The sequence below is a fragment of the Dipodomys spectabilis genome, unplaced genomic scaffold (assembly GCF_019054845.1).
Source record: "Dipodomys spectabilis isolate Male_0828 unplaced genomic scaffold, ASM1905484v1 ptg000024l, whole genome shotgun sequence".
NCBI lineage: Eukaryota > Metazoa > Chordata > Mammalia > Rodentia > Heteromyidae > Dipodomys > Dipodomys spectabilis.
In genome coordinates this window covers 27,092,501-27,113,378 of record NW_024870701.1, presented here as the reverse complement: position 1 = coordinate 27,113,378, position 20,878 = coordinate 27,092,501, and the positions used below count along the sequence as shown (strand labels likewise).

Sequence of the window (20,878 nt, the reverse complement as noted above, 5' to 3'; positions counted from 1 at the left end):
TCTGCTTTACTGGATAACAATAGCAGCTAACACACCAGTTTGTTTTGAGGATTAAGCAGGTTAACTCCTGTCAGGCACTGAATAACAGCAGCTGTTGCATTAGGTTTGTTTGGTGTGTGTGTATGTTTGTTTTTTGAAGATTAAGTAGGTTAACACCTATCAAGCATTGAATAACAGTGCCTGAGTATTACAGTGATAGAGAGAGGGCTATAGCAAACAGAGGTATAGAAGGACAAGATCTAGGGGGAAAGGTGCCCAAGGACAAGATATTTTTTTTTGCTTTATCCTGGAGGCTCTGGAAACCATACTTTGTTCAGAAGGAAGTTGGAGGCAGGGCTTGTTCATGAGCCAATCAGCATTTCTGGAACACTTCCTATGGTGAGCTAGGAGGCTAGGTGGTAGGAATATGGAGATGAATGAGATGTATCCTGTATCTCAAATGGAGGGAAACAATAGCAAGGGATAAGCAGTGATTAACCACCTCCTGGGAAACTTCTCAAAGCATCATCAACATGAGACATCAGATCAGGATCTCAAAGGAGCTGGGCAAAGGGAGCAGAAGGAGCTGTCACTGGATAGGGAATCTCTCTGGGAATGGTGACAAGTCGGCGATGTCACATCACAAGGCCAGTGGGGTGGCAGTGAATGAACTGAGAGAGAGAAGGGCCAGACACTTGCAATTCAAAGATGTGTGATTCTGACCTAGAAGAGAGCCACAGAAGTCAGGAAAATCGTATCAGTATGGCCGTCAATGGCTGAGCCTTTTGTTCCTATACTACTGTCCTTTCAACAGCTAGAGATGAAGGGAAAAAACTGAAAGCAGCCAGAGGAAAAAAAAGACACATTACACTGTGGGGGAAATAATACAGATGAAAGCCAACTTCTCACCAGGGACAGAAAACAAAGCAATATTTTTCAAGTATTGAAATAGGAAAAAAATTCTCATAAATTCAGAATCTTATATCCAAAGGAGATTAAACTTTAAAGAGAGAGAGGGAGGGAGGGAATTAACTGGATGCCAGTGGCTCATTGTCTGTCATCTTAGCTACTTGGGAGGCTCTGGAGGATCACAGTTTCCTATCTGGAAAATAAGCAAAAAGCCAGACTAGGGATGTGGCTTATGTGGTAAAGCACCTGCCTAGCAAGTGAGGCCCTGAGATCAAAGTCCAGAACAAGAGCGAGCGAGTGTGTGTGTGTGTGTGTGAAGAGAGAAATCAAGATACTTTGAGATAACAAAGAATCTATCACCAGCAAGCCTATACTGTGTAACACACTGGTTCCCTTCAGTCCTAGCATGTAGTATGTTCTAGAATGGAACAAAGCAAGTGGTATCCAGGCTGAAAGGTCAGTACCAGATGGCATTCACAGGAAGAATTTCTCAAGAGAGAGCCATTGATCCCCTTGAAGCACTTAAGCACTGCTCACCCCCAGTGGAGAACCACACAGTGGAAAGGGGGAGCTCTATTTGAGAGGCAGCAGCCACACAGCGCTGGTGTGTACAGGAACAGCACCTGCAGTAGGGTTGGCAAATAGCTGCTGCTCCTAGCTCCTGACTCCCTGGCTCATCACTTGGTTCTGGTCCTAAAGAGTCCATTCCTGGTAAACAAGCCACCTCCAGGACCCTATGTGAGGACTCTGGCTGGCTTCTGTCCTGATTGGCTGGTGCCAGGGCCCATGGCAGTTGTTAGAGATGTATAACATTGGGGCTGGACACATGGTTCAGTTGGTAAGGCATAGCTGATGAGCAAAAGTGTCAGGTACTGAGTTTAAGATCTGGTCTCTGACAACAACAACAAAAGGTTGTATAACATTGCCCCAGGGCCTCAGTAGAACTGCTCCCCAGGATGGGAGCCTGGGTGGTTTTGAGAATAGCAGATGAGGCTCTCATGAAGGCTGGAGCAAAGTGAGGTGCCTGTTCCCAGGGCTCCACTTCTGCAGTGGGAAGCGGGCAGGGAGGCACTGAAAGCCAAGAAAATTTCCTTTTCCAAGTCTGCCTAAGTTCAGGGACACCGGACTCTCTAGTTCAACCTCTGTTCTAATCCCTTAGGCCATATTTTCCCCTCTCTTAAAAGGGGATATTTCACAGTCTTATAAATAAATCTTTTCAGCTCCACTGATTTGGAATAAGACGTTTAACGGCTTAAGAAGAAAGTGACCTTTCCTGCTAGCTGGCTGGTCAGCAAGGTGTCCTTCCAGGGGCCCATTTTCTCAGGGCCTCTGTGGGTGGCTGGGCTGCTCACAGTTCCAGCAAGATGGTCTGGGTCCTCTTCTAGGTCCTGAATAAGTCTTCCCCAGTCCCTGAACCTTGGGCTTTGCCAGCTGCCCTGTGTGGAACATCCAGATCATAAACTCAACACCTAACTTCAGCCATGGAAATAAGCATATTTCCCCCAGGACACCCTCACAGGCATTTGTGTTTATGGGGGGTGGGAACATCCCTTCTCAGGCAGATGGATGGGGAGTTTTCCAGGCCTACTGAGCTACGAAAGGCAAGCTAAGCGGGGAGAAGAGAGGAGACTCAATATTCAACCAGCGTAAACCTTGCTAGCCAGAGCTCCCACAAGGCTTTGCAAGCCACTGTCTGGGCTCAGCCTCATGAGCTCTTCTGCCTCCTTTGGGGCCTTAGACGGAACTGCAGCCTGAATTAACTACAGTAATTTCTGGAGCCCTCAAACACTCATTCTCGCCCAACTGTGAAACCAATGTTTTGCACTAGTTTATATTAGAATAAAATGGATATGTTGTTCAAAATCAGTTTCAAACACCTGTTGAAATCAAACCTAAATGAAACCAATATTCCTTTTGTATAGGTCCCCAGTCTGTGTAGTTTTCCACCAAACCTGGGCTATGGGAATAGGCAATCTCCACAGAGATGTGACCGAGACCCTACAAGGCTGTCTGTGCCTCCACAGCCCATCATTAGCAGCCCCGCTCCAAACCCTCCTACAGCATCGCCACTGTGCTCAAGTGTGTGAGGAGCACAGAACAGGCAAACACACCAGGAGCCCCTGCCTTCTGCCCACAGGCAGGCCGCCTCACTTCCTCAGATCAGTAATCCTCCAGAGGTGGAGAGCTTAAGAATCATGTAAGTGTCCTCAGAGCTTTTGAATCTCAGTCTAGGATGGGACAGCAGAAGCTAGCTCTCCAAGCACTTTCAGGCAAAGCTGCTGCTGCTGGCCCGAGACCACATTTCAAGAATCCCTGAGCTAGATTTTTTGTTTAGTTTTAGTTTTGTACCAATCTTGGGGCTTGAACTCAAGGCCTGGACAGTATCTCTGATCTATTTTTTTTTTTTTTTTTTTTGCTCAAGGTTAATACTTTAGTACTCAAGTCACAGCTCCACATCCAGCTTTACTGGTAGTGAATTGAAGATAAGAGTCTCACAGACTTTTCCTGCCTGGCTAGAAATCCTTAGATTTCCTTTCTCCTGAGTCACTAGGACTATAGACATGAGCCTCCAGTGCCAGGTGCTAGTTGGTTTTTAAAGGAATCCTAGTAAGATATGGAAGCAAAGTATGAAAGTACTCAAACTGAAGGAGGGAAGAAGACAAAGGGTTATGTTAGATCTCAAAACTAGGGTAGCCTAGCAGGATACTTAGACTTGGTTGAATGATCCACCACAAAGACTTTTGGTTGCCTAAACTCTGATGGTTCGGGTTCCTCTTTCTTTCTTTTCTGGGTATTTTCTGCCTATACTCATGGAAGCCAGGTCTGCTGGCATGTCCTGACAGGCCCAGTGAGGGCTCAATGGTACAGGTCACTGATGACCCTTCCTAGAGAGAGGCTGCATACAGTCAATTAGACCATCAGTGTGCAGCTAGGGCCCTCTGTCTGCTTCCCAGAGTATTTGTGACAGTTCATAGCATTTATACAGTAAAGGTTTTTATGTGTGTGTGTACCAGTATTGGGGCTTGAACTCAGGACCTGGGTGCTGCCCCTCAACTTTCACTCAAGGCTGGTGCTCTTCCACTTGAGCCACAGGTTCCCTTCTGGCTTTTTGGTGGTTAACTGGCGATAAGAGTCTCCTGGTCTTTTCTGCCTGGGCTGGCTTTGAATGGCAATCTTCAGATTCCAGCCTCCCAAGCACCTAGGATTATAGGCTGAGCCACTGGCACCTGGCTACACAGTGAAACTTTAAATGATTTTTTTTTTCTTTTGAGATCATGTACTTCCTAATACACTAACCCCAGAAGAAAACGGGCTCTGATCATCTAGCTGCCTCTTCTTGATAAGAGCAACAAGGAACTAATTAGTGCACCTGTGGAGGAGATGGGCAGAAATGGATTCAAAGCAGGACTCAGGGCTAAGAAGTCAGCCTCAGGCAGGGGCCTCGAGACTCACCTGGGGCCCTGGTATTGAGAGCTGGGTCTGGATCAGTGGAGGGCAAACTGATGGCTGTGTGTCTGCCTAGCATTATCATGACATCTATTTGGGCAAATAGCTCTGCTAGTGATTTAGCTTTTGGTACATCTGAAAGCACGTTGATGTTCTTCTTTTCATTTCATTCTAACAAGAACCCGAGGGAAAAAGCAGAGTGGGACTGGCCATCCCTGTGAGGCAGCTAAGACCCTTGAGAAGTGGAGGCACCATCAAAGCACAGTCTCAGTGCTCGCTGCATGACCTGGAGCCAGGCTCTTCCTCTTGCAGCTTTATCACCTGTGAAATACAGGAAATGGACAAGATGGCCGCGATGTCATTGTACGGACTTCTTGTTCCAGGAATCAGCCACATAGGAAAAAGGTCTTGTCCAATGTCACTGCAGTTAGGGAGCTGAGTAAAAATGACACAGGTGTCAGGGTTTCTCATGCTGCCTCTGAGGAGAAGAAACCATCAGAGCTTCCCCCTGCCACTGCCACCCAATGCCATATCCTGCCTGTGGACAGCCTTTATTGCCCTCTGGACTTTGCCAAGACCAAGACCTCCAGATATGGGTTGGTAGAGGGACACAGAAGTCTCTGTGATGATGTCTCAGAGCCCTGATGTGGCCAGAGGTGCTCACTGGAGACAAGAAGGCCATTTCTCTTGTCACATCTCCTTCACAAGTCCAGCACAGCAGACCTTTCCCCCCCCCCCCCCCCCCCGGCAGATAAGAGAAAGTTGGAACAAAGGAAAGATATTGTCTACCCATAAGAATGAGGAGGGCGGGTGAGAACTAGGGTGCTGTCCACTGCTGGCGGGGGCATGCCTGACCAAGAGATCCATCCTGTTCTTGCCTGCCTCCCATCTGCTGTCTTCCTACCATTCAAGACAGTCAACAAAAGCAACGGAGGGCAAGGTCTAGCCATGAGAACCCAACATGAAACCCTCAAAAAGCAAAGGATTCTTTGCCAGAGACACCACAGACACAGACACAAATAGCCCCAGGACAGAGGTGTTATGGTGTTATGACTGATGTGAGGAAATGCAGGCTGTGGGATGGGAAAAAGTGACAGAGGAGTGGAGAAGAGGATTGATTTCCACGGAATCCAGGCCGACTTCACTAAAACGATGGCATCAGGACAGTCCCCCTCGGAGACACAAGAGGCCCTGCTTCTCAGGCCCCGTCTGCCACTGTCAGTGTGGAAGTGTGGGAAAACCATTTCCCTGCTTCTTCAAAGAGACCATTTGCCACAAGTGCCTGACAGCGTTAAGAGGATTAAATGAGAATGGATTTAAATGCACATTAGATTAAATAAAAGCACCAAATACAAAGCCTTTTCATCATCATAGAGAGGAAGGGAGGGGAGAAGAGGGAAGGGAGCTAAAGCAGGAAGTATCTGAGGAGGAAGCAGGGTGGGGCAGGTGCTGATGTCATTCCTACAGGCATGGGGGTGACCTACACATCCACAGCGTTAGAAACAGTCTCCCTTTATCTCCTTAACCTTCCACGGCTCATTTTATTGAAGAGAGCCCAACAAGAGGGAATCAGGACATCGAATTCTTCTGCATCGGGAAATATGAGAAGTACCGCCCCAGGAAGTGGTAATGACAGGGTAACAGTGGAAACCCAGCCCTTAGGGTGGCCATGGGAGCTTTTTCCCTTCCCCTTCCCCCTCACCGGCTTGAGCTTATTGGGTGTTCAGCAAACAGTCATAAAATGAGTGGAGTAGTCCTTATTGCTTTCCAGTGAATTCTACATTCACAATCCATTTTGATTCTGAAGCACAAGCTGAGAAGGACAGACCAGGCATGGATTGTTATCTGTCAAAGACAGGGAAACTGAGGCTGTGGGTGGTGAGTACACATCCAAAGCAAAGCTAGGGCTGGCAGTAAGAATACCCCATCCCTGACTTGTAACACAGGGGCACTTGCTCCTCTAAAAATAACCTCTTAAGAATTATTACCACAGCTGATCTTCATAACAAACCACCTGCAACTGTACCAAAGCACTATGTCCTGTTGAAGGCTCTTTCTCTGTGATGGCATTGCATCGATTCCATAGTGTTAGGATCCCAAAGTTACTGGTTTATTCCAGTGCAGAAGGTGGTATTTATGTTTCCCAGATAAATATGTAGTGGGTTCACTTGGTCTTTTCCTGAATAATTTGTGTTAAAGCCTTTGGATTGGTTGGCATTATTGCTCTACAAGAGAGAGGAAAGGAAGAAACAGTCTGGTGCATTAGGAAGACAGAAAAGGGTACTGGCGTTTTTTGTTTGTTTGTGATACGAAGTGTGAACGTCACTTGCTGGGCAAGTGCTCTACCCCTTGAGCCACACTGCTAGTCCTTTTGCTTTTGGATTTAATAGAATTTGCTTTTACCAGGCTCGCCTCAAACCTTGCTCATCCTACCTCCTCCTCTTGTGAGGCTGAGCTTACAGATAGGCACGGTAAAGGAAGCTCTCATTTTAAAGAGGCACGAGAGACAGAGAAATACCAACATCTGGATAAAATGTACTTGAGCCAAGCGTGCGGAATGGGCCAGGTGAATGAGGAAACCTGTGAAATGGGCAAGATGGAATGTAGCTATGAAAAACGAACTCTCAAGCTGTTCCTGCGTGTGCAAAATTTAAACCATAATCTGAAAAAAAAAGGAGACAGCTGGTCACTAGGGCCCACAAGGAGCAATACAATCCATCAGCCAAACACCCCCACTAATGCGTAAAATCCATTCCCAGCTCCGTATCAGTGCAGTAGCAGTAGCTAGAGCAGCAACAGCGACACTTACTTTCCTCCGCCTAGCTGCCTGCTGTGCCTCTCATACCAGAGTACTAGAGTCCTAATTGACCTTTGCTTCTCTTCTCTCCTGTCTTGGTAAATTCTTTCTATCAACTTATAGCTCCCCAAAATATCCATCCATGCACCACTGTGCCCTATTGGTTTTTTTTTTTTTTTAATCATGGACATTCCTGCCTCCAGGGTTGGCTGTCAGCTTTGATAGAGGGCCTGACTGCAGGAGCAGGTGCACAAGACAGGGCAACCTCTCTTGGTGAAGGTGGCAAAGTAATTTGTGGCACCAATGAGCCAGAGGCAGCTAGGCTGGAGTCTGAAATGTGGGCCAGAGCCCAAGCAAGGATGGAAAGAGAGTGCTTCCTCCCTTGCATGAGATTTCTTTCCACTTCTGTAGCACCAGTGATATCTGTGTCCTTCCTCCACAGGAAGACAGCAGAGGAACAGGGTCTCAGAAGCTGAAGCATGCTCAAGGTCAGAGTCACCCTCACTTTCTATGGGCTCATGGCTTACCTGCTTCCCACTGCTTGTTACTCTAATTAAAAAAGAAAAATTAAGGCCAGGCATCAGTGGCTCACATCTCTAATCTAGCTTCTCAGGAGGCAGAGATCTGAGGATTGCAAGTTCAAAGCCAGCCCAGCCAGGAAAGTCTGTGAGACTCTTATCTCCAATTAACTACCGAAAAGCTGGACGTAGGACTGTGACTTAAGCAGTAGAATGCCAGCCTACTACAGAGTGAAAAAGCTCAGGGATAGTACCCAGGCCTGGAGTTCAAGCCCCAGGACTGGCACCAAAAAAAGAAAAATTAAGGCACAAGGTTTTTACTAGAAGGCTACAACCCTCACCCCACCCCAGGTGTGGTACCCGGTGGTAGGTGCACCTTGGGGGGCTCAGAGGCACCTCTAGAGTGGCAGGAACATAGGGTAGGGGCAGTGACAAATTGTTAGAGAACTCACAGAGCTCTTAAAGAGGTCACCAGGGACAGGAAGCCCAGGCCTTGAGAAGGAAAAGTCAGTGTGACGTATATAGTTACCACTGTGTCCAGGTCAGCTCTGATCTGTGTAACTGGACGATCCCTGAACACGGGGGATCTTTGTAGAACCCCTGACCTATCACTCTGGGGAATCAAGGGCCTCATGGGATCTGGGAGAGCTGAGTCATTAGCCCATAACACAGTGAGCATTAGTGTATCTGATTAGCCATCCATGCCCACGCTCCACAGACTGAATGAGAGAGATGCAGTATGGGTCACCTTTAATAAAAGGAGCAGTTATAAAGTGGGAAGCTGTGTAGAGTATCCTGGCACAGAATGGAGATGAGCATGTGGCCATTAGGGAAAAGAAGATGCTAGGGGCAGATTGGCCAACTATGCAATTTTAAAGCCATAGAATTTAGACACACACACACACACACACACACACACACACACACATACACGAGTTCTCCTCACACTCAGATAGCCTGGCTTTACTGATCATAGCAATGTGATACATCCAACACTAAGAATCAGATTCCCCCAAAACAAAACCTTTTGAGGCCCAGTAGTCTTTCTAACACCATGCACCCTTCCCCATACATTGACCATAGACCCTTCCTTAACATGGAGCTAGGTATACATCCTGGGGGGTGGGAGGAAGCTATGAGCAATGAGCCAGTGTCAGCAGCCATTCGAATCAGACATACCTTGTGGGAATAATGCTGATCCACAATCCTTGCCAACCCGAAATCCCCGATCTTGAGCACGAGGTCCTCGGTGCTGATGAAGATGTTGGCGGGCTTCAGGTCCCGGTGCAGCACATTGGCGGAGTGTATGTACTTGAGGCCACGGAGCAGCTGGTACATGAACAGCTTGGCGTGCTCCTCCGTCAGGGTGCCCTGCTCCAAGAGCCGTGCCAGGTCAGTCTCCATGTACTCCTGGACGATGTAGGCCACGCTGAACTTGAACAGTTCACCCTGCAGGTCGGTGCCCTGGGGCCCCAGCACCTCATGCACCTTCACGATGTTGTCGTGGTCCAGGCGCCGGATGATCTTGATCTCCCGAAGGGCATGCTTCATGCTGCGGCTGTCACTCAGGGTGATCTTCTTCACAGCCACCTTCCGGCAGGCCTGGCTGTCCATGGCTGACAACACCAGCCCATTGACACCAAAGCCCAGTGGTTGGAAATCAGTGAAGCGACCACCAAGGTCATACCCATAGACACTGGCAATACAGTCACCTTTCTCAGCCATTGTTGGCTCAGTGGTCTGGGGCTGCCCGTGTCATGAAGGGCCGGTCAGGAAAGGCCAGGTTCCAGCTAGTGGCTTCCCCAGCACGCCTCATTCTTGTCCAGTCCCACAGCTGAGGGATCAGCATAGGTTCTTGCTTGCCGACCTGTTTAGCTTGGTGGTGTGAGTGGTTTTCCTTACCTGCACCCAGAAGACTGACACCGACTCGTATGTTTAGAACAACTCATGCTTTCTGTAAATCGGGCATTTTAGAAGGAAAAGCCAAGATCTAGGGGAAATTGATGTCTTCTATCATCAAGAATTTCAGAGTGAAATATGCATTCTAGAGCTCCCCTTGAGTCACCCCCCCCGCCCCACACACACACTCCTGAATCCTTTGTTACAAGGCTCTTTCTGGCTGAAATGCTGGGTCGGTTTGCAGAACTGTTGCTTTAGTGGAGAGGTTTCAATGCTCACCTACATCACAGCCTCCTTCCGTGCTCTAAGTATAGGAAATGATCAGTCCAGGGATTCTAAAGGCTTCTTAGGGGTTTCTTTCAAATTCTACCAGTCCCTCTTCCTACAAAAACTCAAACCAGTCCGGTGAATATGAGGAGAAAAAAAATGGAGACAGCCACATGCCTCTCAAGAGCTCTACAGCAAGTTACACCTGTTGTCCCAAGTCCAGGGGCAGCTCAGCTACAGGGCCAGATCTTCCGAGCATTTGGTGTGGACTGCATCCTCTTTCACCCATGTATCCACGCCAACTCCACCGAGATTGCTCAGCTAGCCACAGAGGAGCCACAGCAACGTGGCATCTTCCAGACAGAGCCTCCTTCCCTGTCAAAGAAACAATGTTGGGTAAATTTCCACACTCCAGCTTCTAACACCTTCCCACTTGGCATCTTTTGTTAACTAGCCCAAGTGTTATTTGAGCTGTCCAGCCAGCTGAAAGGCTGCTGGCTCAGGGGATGCCAGCTTTGCCCTGCTCAGCCACCCTCCTGCTGTGCTGATTTGATAAGATCATCAGATCCCGGGCTTTTATGTCAATGCCTGCTCACCACCCCCCCCCCCCTCCCCAGGTTAACACTTGCCAACTGTGGGTGGGAGTCATCGTCTGACCTTTGCAAAATTAATTTGTTATGATTCTCGCACACACACACACACACACACACACACACACACACACACACGAGCATATCAGCACTGGTTAGGAAGGGTGAGAGCCAAAGGAACTAGTTGTAGACAGAAGATAAAACTTCAGTAATCTTCTTTTCCCAAATCAGTCCCTTTTCCTTTGGTAACTGCTGTTGGAGATATGGAGAATACACACACACACACACACACACACATATATATATATATATCTTCGAAACTATCAGTGTCAAGACAGTGGTTCATGTCTGTAATCCTCGCTACTCAGAAGGTTGGAGTCTGGTTCAAAGTTGAACAGAAAAGTTCGTAAGACTCTTATCTCCAATCTCTGTCAAAAAGCCAGAAATGAAGGTATGGCTTAAGTAATAGAGCTCCAGCCTGGAGTGTTAAACCTAAGGGACAGTGCCCAGATCCAGACTTCAAGCCCCAATACTGGCACAAAAACACAAGCAAACCTAGCAAAGTCAATTCATACCTCTAAAGTAAAGGCATCATAGCTTCCAAGAGAGTGACACGTTTTCTAAGTTCACAAAGTCTATGAATACACAGAGAAAGGATACCTTCCTGCACAAAGAAGCAAAGCTGGTTGAGCTGCTTTCCTTGGGTTTGAACTCAGGGCTTTGTGCTTGCTAGGCTGGCGCTCTACCACTGCACAATGGCTTGAACCCTGTTTTTTTGTTGTTGGTTATTTTTAGGATAAGGACCTTGTTTCTTATCTAGGTGTACATCTGAGCTATATTCCGCCTACTACTTCAGGTCTCTGTCATTGCTGAGATCACAGGTGTGCATCTGGGATCCAGTTTTTCAGATTTACATCTGCTACATCTATGTCTACCTTCTACTATATCTAGTTTCCTTCCATCAAATTGGACTTTCAAGGACTTTTCTTCCTAGGTTGGCCTCAAACCACAATCCTCCCATTTTCTGCCTTGCAAGTAGCTAGATTAACAGATGTGAAATTCTTCTTATCTCATTTCATTGTACACCATTTTAACCTGAATTTTCATTACAATGCCAGACCCCTGTAAGGATAATTTTCCCTCTGAACTTTGCATGACAGGACTCTGTAAATGATAGATAAGGCAAAATGACTGCAAGTTGAATGCTCGAAAATTAAAGGATAAATCATGAGACACAGCTGATCCCCAACAGTTTAAAACTGATCAGGTTTCCCTACGGGTCTTCTAATGAGGGGGATTCTGCCAAGGATGTGGACGTAGTAGGTGTTCAGCTCAACAGATGCTACTGTTTCTGCTGATATCAAACATTCCCTTACACCTAAGATGTATTGACTCTGCAGATGGCTCTTCAAACTGCTAATAATTCTGCTCTGCCATTTTTGGGGAGTCCAGTAATGAAACACTTGTAGGCTTACAGAATTTCAGGTTGGGAAGCGAGCTTGGTGAACAAGTTTTATGGTCCTAATTGGCTCATCTGACTGTAAGCCACTACAGGCCTTTGCGGGTAGGGCTAGATTTGTTGACCAAACTACCAAGCAGGTCCATTCATGAACAACTGACATCCACTCCTCCAAATGCCAAGGGTATCTCTGCCAAGAGACATTGGTTCTGCATTTGATATGGAGATTCATGAAGACCATTCACTGTTTAAGAATGCCTAGATGCTTAGGGATGGCGCTGGACCCACTCATTAAGCCACGGTCTCTGCCCTAGGCTAGTGAAGCTCTTCTTAGACCCCTAGATATAGGGGGAACCAAAGAGCTTCCTAGTTCCTGTTCCATCCTCTGACTTCTGCTGTCAAACCAGCTAACAGCACCTGAGCTGCATCTTCTAGGGCTCCTCGTGTGCCACTTCTGGTTCCCAAGGGTACAGCAAAGGGGAACAATGACATATTTTGCTCCAGGAGAGATGCCGAAGCCTCCTTTCCTCTCCGGTTCCTGCTGGGCTGTAAACAGAGACAGAAGCCAGCCAATGACGTCACTGCAACTCAAAGGAGCATTGTTGGCAATCTGCTGCAATGCAGATAATCTGTGAATAATTAAGAGGTGCTTCATTTATTTTTAAATTCTTTTCTCTTCCTGTCTCCTGCAAGAGGGCCTGTCTTCCTTGTATATCTGTGTCTCTTTCTCAGTGCTCTTCCCAACATGCTGTTACTATGGGAAGACTTGATTCCAGTCACTCTACCTTCTCCATGGATCTCTAAATACTCTTTGAACTCAGGACCTGAGTGCTGTCCTTCAGCTTTTTTGCTCAAAGCTGGCACTCTTATTCATCACTGGAGCCACAGATCCAGAAAAGTCTTATGTACTTTTCTGCCTGGGCTGGGCTTCAAAGCACGATTCTCAGATCTCAGCCTCTTAAGTGGCTAGGATTACAAGTGTGAGCTACTGGCGTTCCAATCCCTACATACTCTTAATTCCTGCATAGCTTCTTTGTTTGTGCCTACCTCCTCCCTTCTTGCTGAAATCTGCTGAAATCACTCAGAATCCAGACAAAGCATTCTTCCCTTTCTGAAGAATGTCCTCATTCTCAGTGGCATCTCTCCCTTTGCTAAACTCCAGGGGTTCCCACATGTATCCTGAACTTGGCATTTGCCATATGCTAACCTGGACTACTATTTCTCTTTGTATCATTCCCTTTTTGAGACTAGACGTTTCAAAAGTCTTATGTGCAAGGTGGTGCACAGAAAATACCTGTGGACTGGAAGATTCCATGGTACATTCTGTGTGTACAATCCGGATGCCCCATTTCCTGCATGGTCGCCATCTCTTCTTGTGTGCTGCTCTAATGTAACTTGCTTAATAGGACTCTTCTTACAACACACCTCATCCGCTTACCCAAACCCATATCCCTGAGCTTCAACTTCAACCCTCTCAGCTTCATCTGCTGCTTCAATGCTGCCTCTCTGAATTTCAGCACTTTAATCAGGCAGCTCTTGTGTGAGTGTTCTCTGTTCCCACTTGAGTTTACTATTACTCATCTCGTTTCCAGCCTCTTCATTGTCTAAGTTTACCCCTCTAGTTCCTCTATCAATGTCTGTTACAAACCTCCCACCCTTCTCCACGAGGGCACTGATTTACAAAACGTGAAAGCTTTATCAACTCACGGATGAGTGCCTCATTTCTGGCATGGCCCCGTGCTCCTGGAGATGGTAGATGGCACACAGAAGTGCCCCTGGGCAATAGAGTGGTGGATCAGCAGCTCTCAGGGTGATGCTGCTACACGAGAAAAGCCTGGCCCTTCTCCACATGGAGGTGGTGGTTCACGGCTGCTTCGAATCCTGGGTGTGATTTCAAACCCCAGGAGTTGGCATTTATTCCCATGATACAGAAAGGTCACCCAGTCAGCTGAGCTCAATGATATGAAGCAAGAGGAATATGGGTAACTCTTGCAAACACAACCCAGGCTCTCACGATGCTGTGACAAGCATCTTCTCTCTCTCTCTCTCTCTCTCTCTCTCTCTCTCTCTCTCTCTCTCTCTCTCACACACACACACACACACACACACACACACACACGAATGGAAATGTCTAGCTCACCAGTCCTAACAATGGAGCTTTAATTCTTAACTCATTTCTCATGGACTCTCCAACAACAGTGTATTTAAGTCCAATTAATTATTCCCTGTCATCCAGCCTTTTAAAAGGTAGAGGCAAAGCAGAGAGGAAAAGGTATGTGCCAACAGTCCCTTTCTAGGATTCCTGGGGCTCTGGTTTACAAATCGGCTTTGGAAAGCCTAAATTTAGACACACCCCTCCACGTGCTCAGATCCTCCCAAACCTCACGCTGTCAACTTCATCAGGAAATACAGTCCCCTGTGAGACACTGACCTTTCACAGATACAGCTCTCTCTCCTCTCCCAAACAGCCTCCACCCCCAAACTGCAGCAACTTCTCCGTGAGGGCTGATGTTTAAGTTGAACAGGCTGCACATTGCACAATTCTAGATGGCACCATTCACATCATGTGTTGGGTCTGGCTGACTCCAAGTTTCATGACCTTCATAAAGGTAATCTATATGAATGAAGTCCTATAGACCAGAGATCAGTAAACTTTTTCTATAAAGGGCCAAAGAATCTTTTATTCTTTGTAGAACATAAAGGCTCGGTTGCAACTACTTAACACAACTACTCACTACCTTCAGAGCACCAAAACAGCCATAGAAAATACCTAAATGAATGCATGTGCTGTGTTTCAATAAAACTTTATTTACAAAGATAGGTGGTGAGCAAGATTTGGCCTGGGAGTTTAGTTTGTCAACCTTCCTCTGGATTCTATGGGAATAGTCTCTAGCTGGTTCTCAAGGAGGTACTGAAGTCTGTTGTAACTTGGAACTCTTTCTGGCTGCTCCTCACCTGCTTTCTCTTGGACTCTGTCTTCCAAGAGTTTCCATGGTGAAGACATATGTATTGAGGGTTCCTTATGGATCAAGGGCGTTACCTGAAAATTTCAGGAGTGTCTCACAACATCCATAAGTTAAGATCTTTCTTCCACAAAGCTCACAGACCAAAATGATGTCTATGAAGCCACCTTTCTGCAGGTGAAAATTCCGGATACAAATGAGGATTGATTTGGCTCCAAAGCCTATGTTATTGTTGCCTTAAGCTCATACCAGGGCAAACTGTGACTTCTTAGGCCTAGTAAGGAAAGAAGCTGGGAGGGTATACCCACCAGAACTCCTAAAGCAAGATGCAGCTGTTGTTTCAATCTGCATCCTAACCTGGTTTGAAGATCCCAGTTTAATAACCTAAGTATAGAAAAAAAGGGAGGACAAAATAGTGACATGAGGTTAAATGCTGAGGGAAAAACCAAAAAGCAAGCTCAAGTTCAACCAACCATAACCATATTGCCTTCCACTTAGTCCCTTCCTTCTTCTCTGTGACTCTCAGACCTGCAGAGATGGTGGCCTCTGGGACTGACCCTCTGAGGGTGAGGTATTGGCCAGAGATCCTGCCTGGCATCATCTGTTTCTAGACTACTCCTGCTTCCTCCCTGTGAATGGATGTCTGGTCTGGCTCAGTCATTGAGAAACTGAGCCCAGTCCAGCAATATGGACTCCCTAGCAGCATCCCTACCCTCTGCCCACTAGATTCAAAGAACACACTCCAATTGTCATGACCAACGAAGTCTCTATTATTGATAATTACCTGTGGGGCAGGTGCCAAGTCAAGCCATTGAGGACCACTGGTCTAATGAGCAGTTTCAATAGGGCATTGAGCAAGACAGTTGGTGCCTCTCACTCTACCTCTTTCAGAGAACTTCAGTCAAGCTGTTGACCAAGGCTGGAGTCACCTTACACTCCCTGGCTGAGGTCTTTTCTAATGGTTCCCGCTCAGGATTAGTGGTTGTCTTTTTTGTGGAAGTGAACAGTGTGCTACTGCTCAAAGCTCAATGACCCTGGTTCTGATCCACTGCATGTGGGTAGAATTCCTTCCTTGCCACAGCCTCACACTACAAAAATCCTAGAGAGCAATGGATTCTCACAAACTCTTCCTTGCTAAGATGCTTTTGTCTAACCACTTGCAGGAATCTGATTCCCCTGTGTGAAGACTGGCTATGGAATCCAGTTCTGGACAATAAGCCTTAAGCAAAAGCCCAATGAGGTGGGGTGGGGATCTCAAGGTAAAACTTTCCTCCTCTGGGAAGAAAGAAGAAATCTACTTCCCGTCTGAGGGAATGGTGGTAGAGGAAGTCATGGTGCAGCCGCCATCTTGAAACCACACAGGGGCTAAGCTATACTAGAATTAGCAGATGAGTAAGGGACCCTGTGGTTGATCTTGTATAGCTGAGCCACCTCTACAGACTACTGTCTCCAGCTCTTGCCAAAAGAAATCATGTTTGTGTGAGTCTGCAATGACTGAAGACAATGTCCCAGCAAGACAGCCCTGCATGCTACCCACCCTGGGCTGCATTTCCCTCAACCAGTTTTCTTGGGAACATACCTGTCGGTACACCACCAAGAAAGAAGCATGAGGAGATGCCTGTATCTTGATTTCTCAGAACAGTGGGTTAGAAGTGAGCAACAGAGGGCTTGAAGCAAAAGCTCACAAGAGCAACATCAGACCCTACGGTAGGGTCACCTCCTCACCAAAGAGCAGACTCCAGAGGCTTGAGGCTTTGTGTTGCTTTTCCTTTAGAACATTACGCAACTAGTGAGGGAGAAAAAAAGACTTCGCAAGGCTCTCAGCAACACTAAAATAGCAAGGGGAGACATTCTGGATGCCTCAAGGGAGCTCTAGACCCAACCTGGACAAAGTCAGAGAAGGGGGAGCGGTCTAGGTCCGTGCATTTGAAACGTGGCTGCTGGTTACCTGAATAATAGTGCCAGTTTCACAGAGGTACCTGCCTGCCCAGAGATCACAAACCCAGCTTCGGACCCCAAGTATGAGAAAGGTGGGGAGAAGGGATGCATAGGAGGGACTTAAACAATTCCTACATTTGGCCTTTGTAGATACTCTCTTTTTAAAGGAAAGAAACTTGGGATTACAGATTGGTCTCTTTTGGAACCTAACTCAGAACAATGACCTTGGCAGCAACCAGGTGAGACTGTGTGAGGGACTGCCTATGTTGGGCTGGATTCTGAAGCAAAGCTATTCTGGCTTGGGACCAAACTTCTGGAAGTCAGAGACTTCTGGAAGTGTCTAATTCTCAGGTACCTAAAGAATGATGCCACAGGCTCTGTGATTTACCTAAATTCCACTAAACCTGGGAAAAGCAGAGTCCTGGTCCTGGGGGAGCCACGTGACCACAACTGACCCTCCTGCCAAATGCTTCCTTGCCATCTGCTGAGGGAGCCTATAGCAGGGTCACCCCGCATCAGCCACAGGAGACAGCATCATTTTGGTTTTAGGCCATTCATGGCAAATGTGAGTCATGAGTTGCTGCATCCTCATTCTTTCCTCAAGAGCCAGGAAAATAAGAATCTTTCTTTTCTTAGAGAGGGGAGGGCTCAGTACAGGGGATTGCATTCAGGATTTGGGGAGTTAAGTCTGCTAGGTGGGTACTCTACCATTTGAGCTATGCCCCAAGGCCAGAGAGAAAACCTCCCACCTATGCTCTGGACCTTGTGCTCTGATGGGTTCGGATGGAGCCTGCTGAATCCCTGGCCTTGACTTTCTGACCTCATGGCTGCTGCGCTTTCCTCCCTTGTGCCTGCCTTGCTTCCCAGGCACACAGTCCAGTTCAGCTGGCATGTTCTGAGGGTCGGCTCAGTGCTGGGCACAGTACACATACCTAGCAGTACGTGACTTCACCCTGCACACCAACATGGAGATGTACCTCACCATCCACTACATGAGAAGACACCACAGTGCCTGGCACACAGGGGCTCTGGGGAGGCACAGCCCTCCTCCTCTTCCTCCATCTCCATGTCTTCCTCTTCTTCCTCGAGCTCCTCTTCCTCCTGTCACTTTGGAAAAAGGTGATTTTTCTAGCCTTTAGCCCAGGTCAGTTCATACTGATTCAGCAGAAACCAGGTGAGGAAACTGAGTGGCAGGAAAGGGAAAGGCCTCTTCTTATGTCACTAGAGGGCTGGGGCCAGGCTCTACAGAGCTGTCTCTTTTAGGAACAGCACCATCCCAAGCATCTTGGCCTCCAGGTGAGCTCCTGGACCCCTAAGTTAGAGGCAAAGAGCTATGCGTGGCAAACTCTGGCCAGCACAAAAGGTTATTAGTCCCAGCTACAGCTGTCACCATTCCAACTGGAGTCTTCAGACTCAAGGCCTGCCCTAGAAGGAAGGAAGGCGGGGACTGAGAACTGGTCCTGTCAGTGTAGGGGATATGCAGGGCTGATGTCCAGCACCATGCCTGGCCTCTGGGACCACACCAGTGTCTATCAGGTGAGAGAAGCTCTATTTTGTTTTAGTCTGAGGAGAGCCAGGAAAAAAGATGCCTCCTCCGGTCAGGCGTAACTAAGACAGGGAATGATGGACAGCTGCAGAGTCCTATGCTGACAGGAATCTGCTCAGAGCCCTGATTCCACAAGCCAGGATGTGGGTTCTGAACTGAAGGACAGGCCCCATCCTCCAGCTGTGTTTGGAAATAAACTGTACAATCTGCCTCCCCCCCCCCCCCCCGCAAAAAAGATGAAGGACAAGAGATAGGGAGAGAGGACGAGGAAGAACAAGGGGAGAGGGGGAAGAGAGAAAGCAAGAGGGAGCAAAGTGGAAGGCCTCGCCTCGCCTCTGTCCTCCAAAGAGCTACCTGCTTTGGTCTTCAGTCACCTGGCTGTTGAAGCTCCTCTCATGATACCTCCTCATTGCCCCCAAGCCTCAGACACATGCATTGATAAAGTACTCGATGCAGGAAAATGCTGGAACAGCAACAGTAGGAACCACACAAAACAGCCTACCAGACAGGGCAATGGAATTCTGCAGGCAGTGAAGAAATATACACTTCCATGGGGGCAGTGCATAGGGGGAGGCCTGGGCACCCAGATTTTCCCTGAATGGTGGAAAGGGTTAGCTGAAAACCGAGGGCGAGGGCTGGTACCCCAGCCACCACAGCTCAGTGTTCAGTTTGTGGGGGGCTGGATGGTGACCTAGTGAAGCATTCCTTTCCTCTCCTCCCTCTCCCCGGGTGCCAGATAAATGAGCCTCAGGATGTAAGGAGTACTGAAAGCTGGCACCAGACAGGCCCTGTCATCTTGGCAGGGTCCAACATTCTCCTGTTGGGAATGACAGGGGAATCCATGGGTTGGGGTATGGAACTTTCTGGGAAAGGCCCTGGTTACCGAAGGCTGTGCGCAGACCCCATCTCCAACCATCCATATCCCAATGCCACAGGGCTAGTGCAGCTTGGGACTGAAAAGATACCATCATGGCCATTCCTCCGTACTGTGGAACACGAGAAGGCAGGGGTGGAGAGTCCCCAGCCGGTAATAGGCCTCACACCTCCTCTGGATCAAGCTTAGTGAGACTGTGCTCACCCAAGAGGCGGGGGGAGGGGGCAGGTGGGAAGGGATGGGACAGGATGACACTGCCCCATCAAGCATCATGTTGGATGAACCTGCTGGGCAGGCAAAGGTTGCTTATAGAAATAGGCTTTATATTACCAAGGGCTAAGCCATTGCCCTCCCCCAAATGTGAATCATGTTTTAATCTTGAATGTTTCATCTGCCTCAACTGCAAATTAGGATCCCAAGTCAAGGTAGATAAAGAATCTGGGGGCAACTCAAGAGGCCTGGCCTGGGAATGGCTGCAGAGAATGCTGTGCAGTCTTGGGCAGGGCTAGGGTCAAGTGATCCTGGAAGAAGCTTGTAGAAGAATCCAGGACCAACGTCTCCCCAAGCCCCTGCGTTCAGTTACACAAGTGGCGTGTCTCTTGAACTAAAACAAGGGGCAAACAGAACACTGGCTCAATTCTGATTTCTCTTCACCTGTGGATCCCTCTGTTCTAATCCTGCTACAACCGCACCAAGAAGTGACATCCCAGCTTCAACCCCATACTCCCAGACTACTGAGACTGAAGATTCCAGTCTCTGGCCCTCTGAGTTGTCAGCACAAGCCTGGCAAATCCTAGTGCCTCCATCCAGCCTGCAACTCCTTCTAATGCCTTGCTCGTAAGTCCCTCCCAGGCCTGTGACCTGGTGAACAGGACTAAGACAAGGTGCAACCATCTCCTGGGGGTACTGTCTTCTTCCCTTTCTCTTGAGTACTGTAGCTTAGGTCCTGGTTATCCCTCTGCAACCAGTCTGCATCCTGTCATCTCTTATCCTGGCTGTAACAGCATTTTGCTTTTGCTTCTCTACAGCAACAACACTGTAAGATGGTTTCCATCTTCAATGAACCTGTTTTGGAAGGAGCCCCCAAATGTGCTAGTTGCTGCCTCCTACAGCCCCTCCAAACTACCCTCCTTTCAGCTTTTTCTCTTTTTAATGCATCTACTCATTTCAACCCCCATTTAAACATTTTGCCTAGCTAGTTCTCAGCTCCCCAGAGGTTTGAGCTGAAGCTCCTCCCCCACATTAAAACCCGCATCTTTCTTCCCTTACCTCCAATCTCTCCGCAAACGACATCTCCCACTGCAGCCAGACAGGTTGCGGCAATTTCTCCCCGAATCACTACATTTCCATGCCAGCCCACCTGCATGTCCCACTATCCTCTTCGTGCTTGGAGCAACCCTACCTGTGCTGTGCCCCACTGTTACCTATCCTACAGAGCTGATCTTCCCTTCCAGCTCTCAGAGCACAGGGCATCCACCTAAAGTGGTTATACATAGACCTCTAGCTTCCCACCAAACCAAGGATCCTAAGAACAAAAGTATGGTGGCTGGTTTACCCAGATGTCCCCAGCCATGTGTAGTTCCTGGCATGTAGTAGATGCTCAATAAAAAGTTGATGACTAAATGAAGATGTAGGCATGGGAATTGAGCTGGGGACCCAGGAAGCTGGGGAAAACAAGTCCTAAAGAAGCCT

General features: G+C 47.9%; 1 protein-coding gene across 4 annotated transcripts in view; it reads right to left on the bottom strand.

Moving 5' to 3' along the window:
* The window catches only part of Mapk4 (mitogen-activated protein kinase 4), a 117,976-nt gene that overhangs the window by 26,699 nt on the left and 70,399 nt on the right, over window positions 1-20,878 (bottom strand). For 2 of the 4 annotated variants that reach the window (XM_042675327.1, XM_042675331.1), the window contains exon 2: window positions 8,830-10,191. In XM_042675327.1, the coding sequence (XP_042531261.1) occupies window positions 8,830-9,375 (546 nt within the window). In that variant the 5' untranslated portion in view covers window positions 9,376-10,191. Of the gene's footprint in view, window positions 1-8,829; window positions 10,192-14,296; window positions 14,339-15,136; window positions 15,213-20,878 lie in introns of those variants that run through there. The other 2 variants (XM_042675329.1, XM_042675330.1) reach the window with 2 other exon arrangements.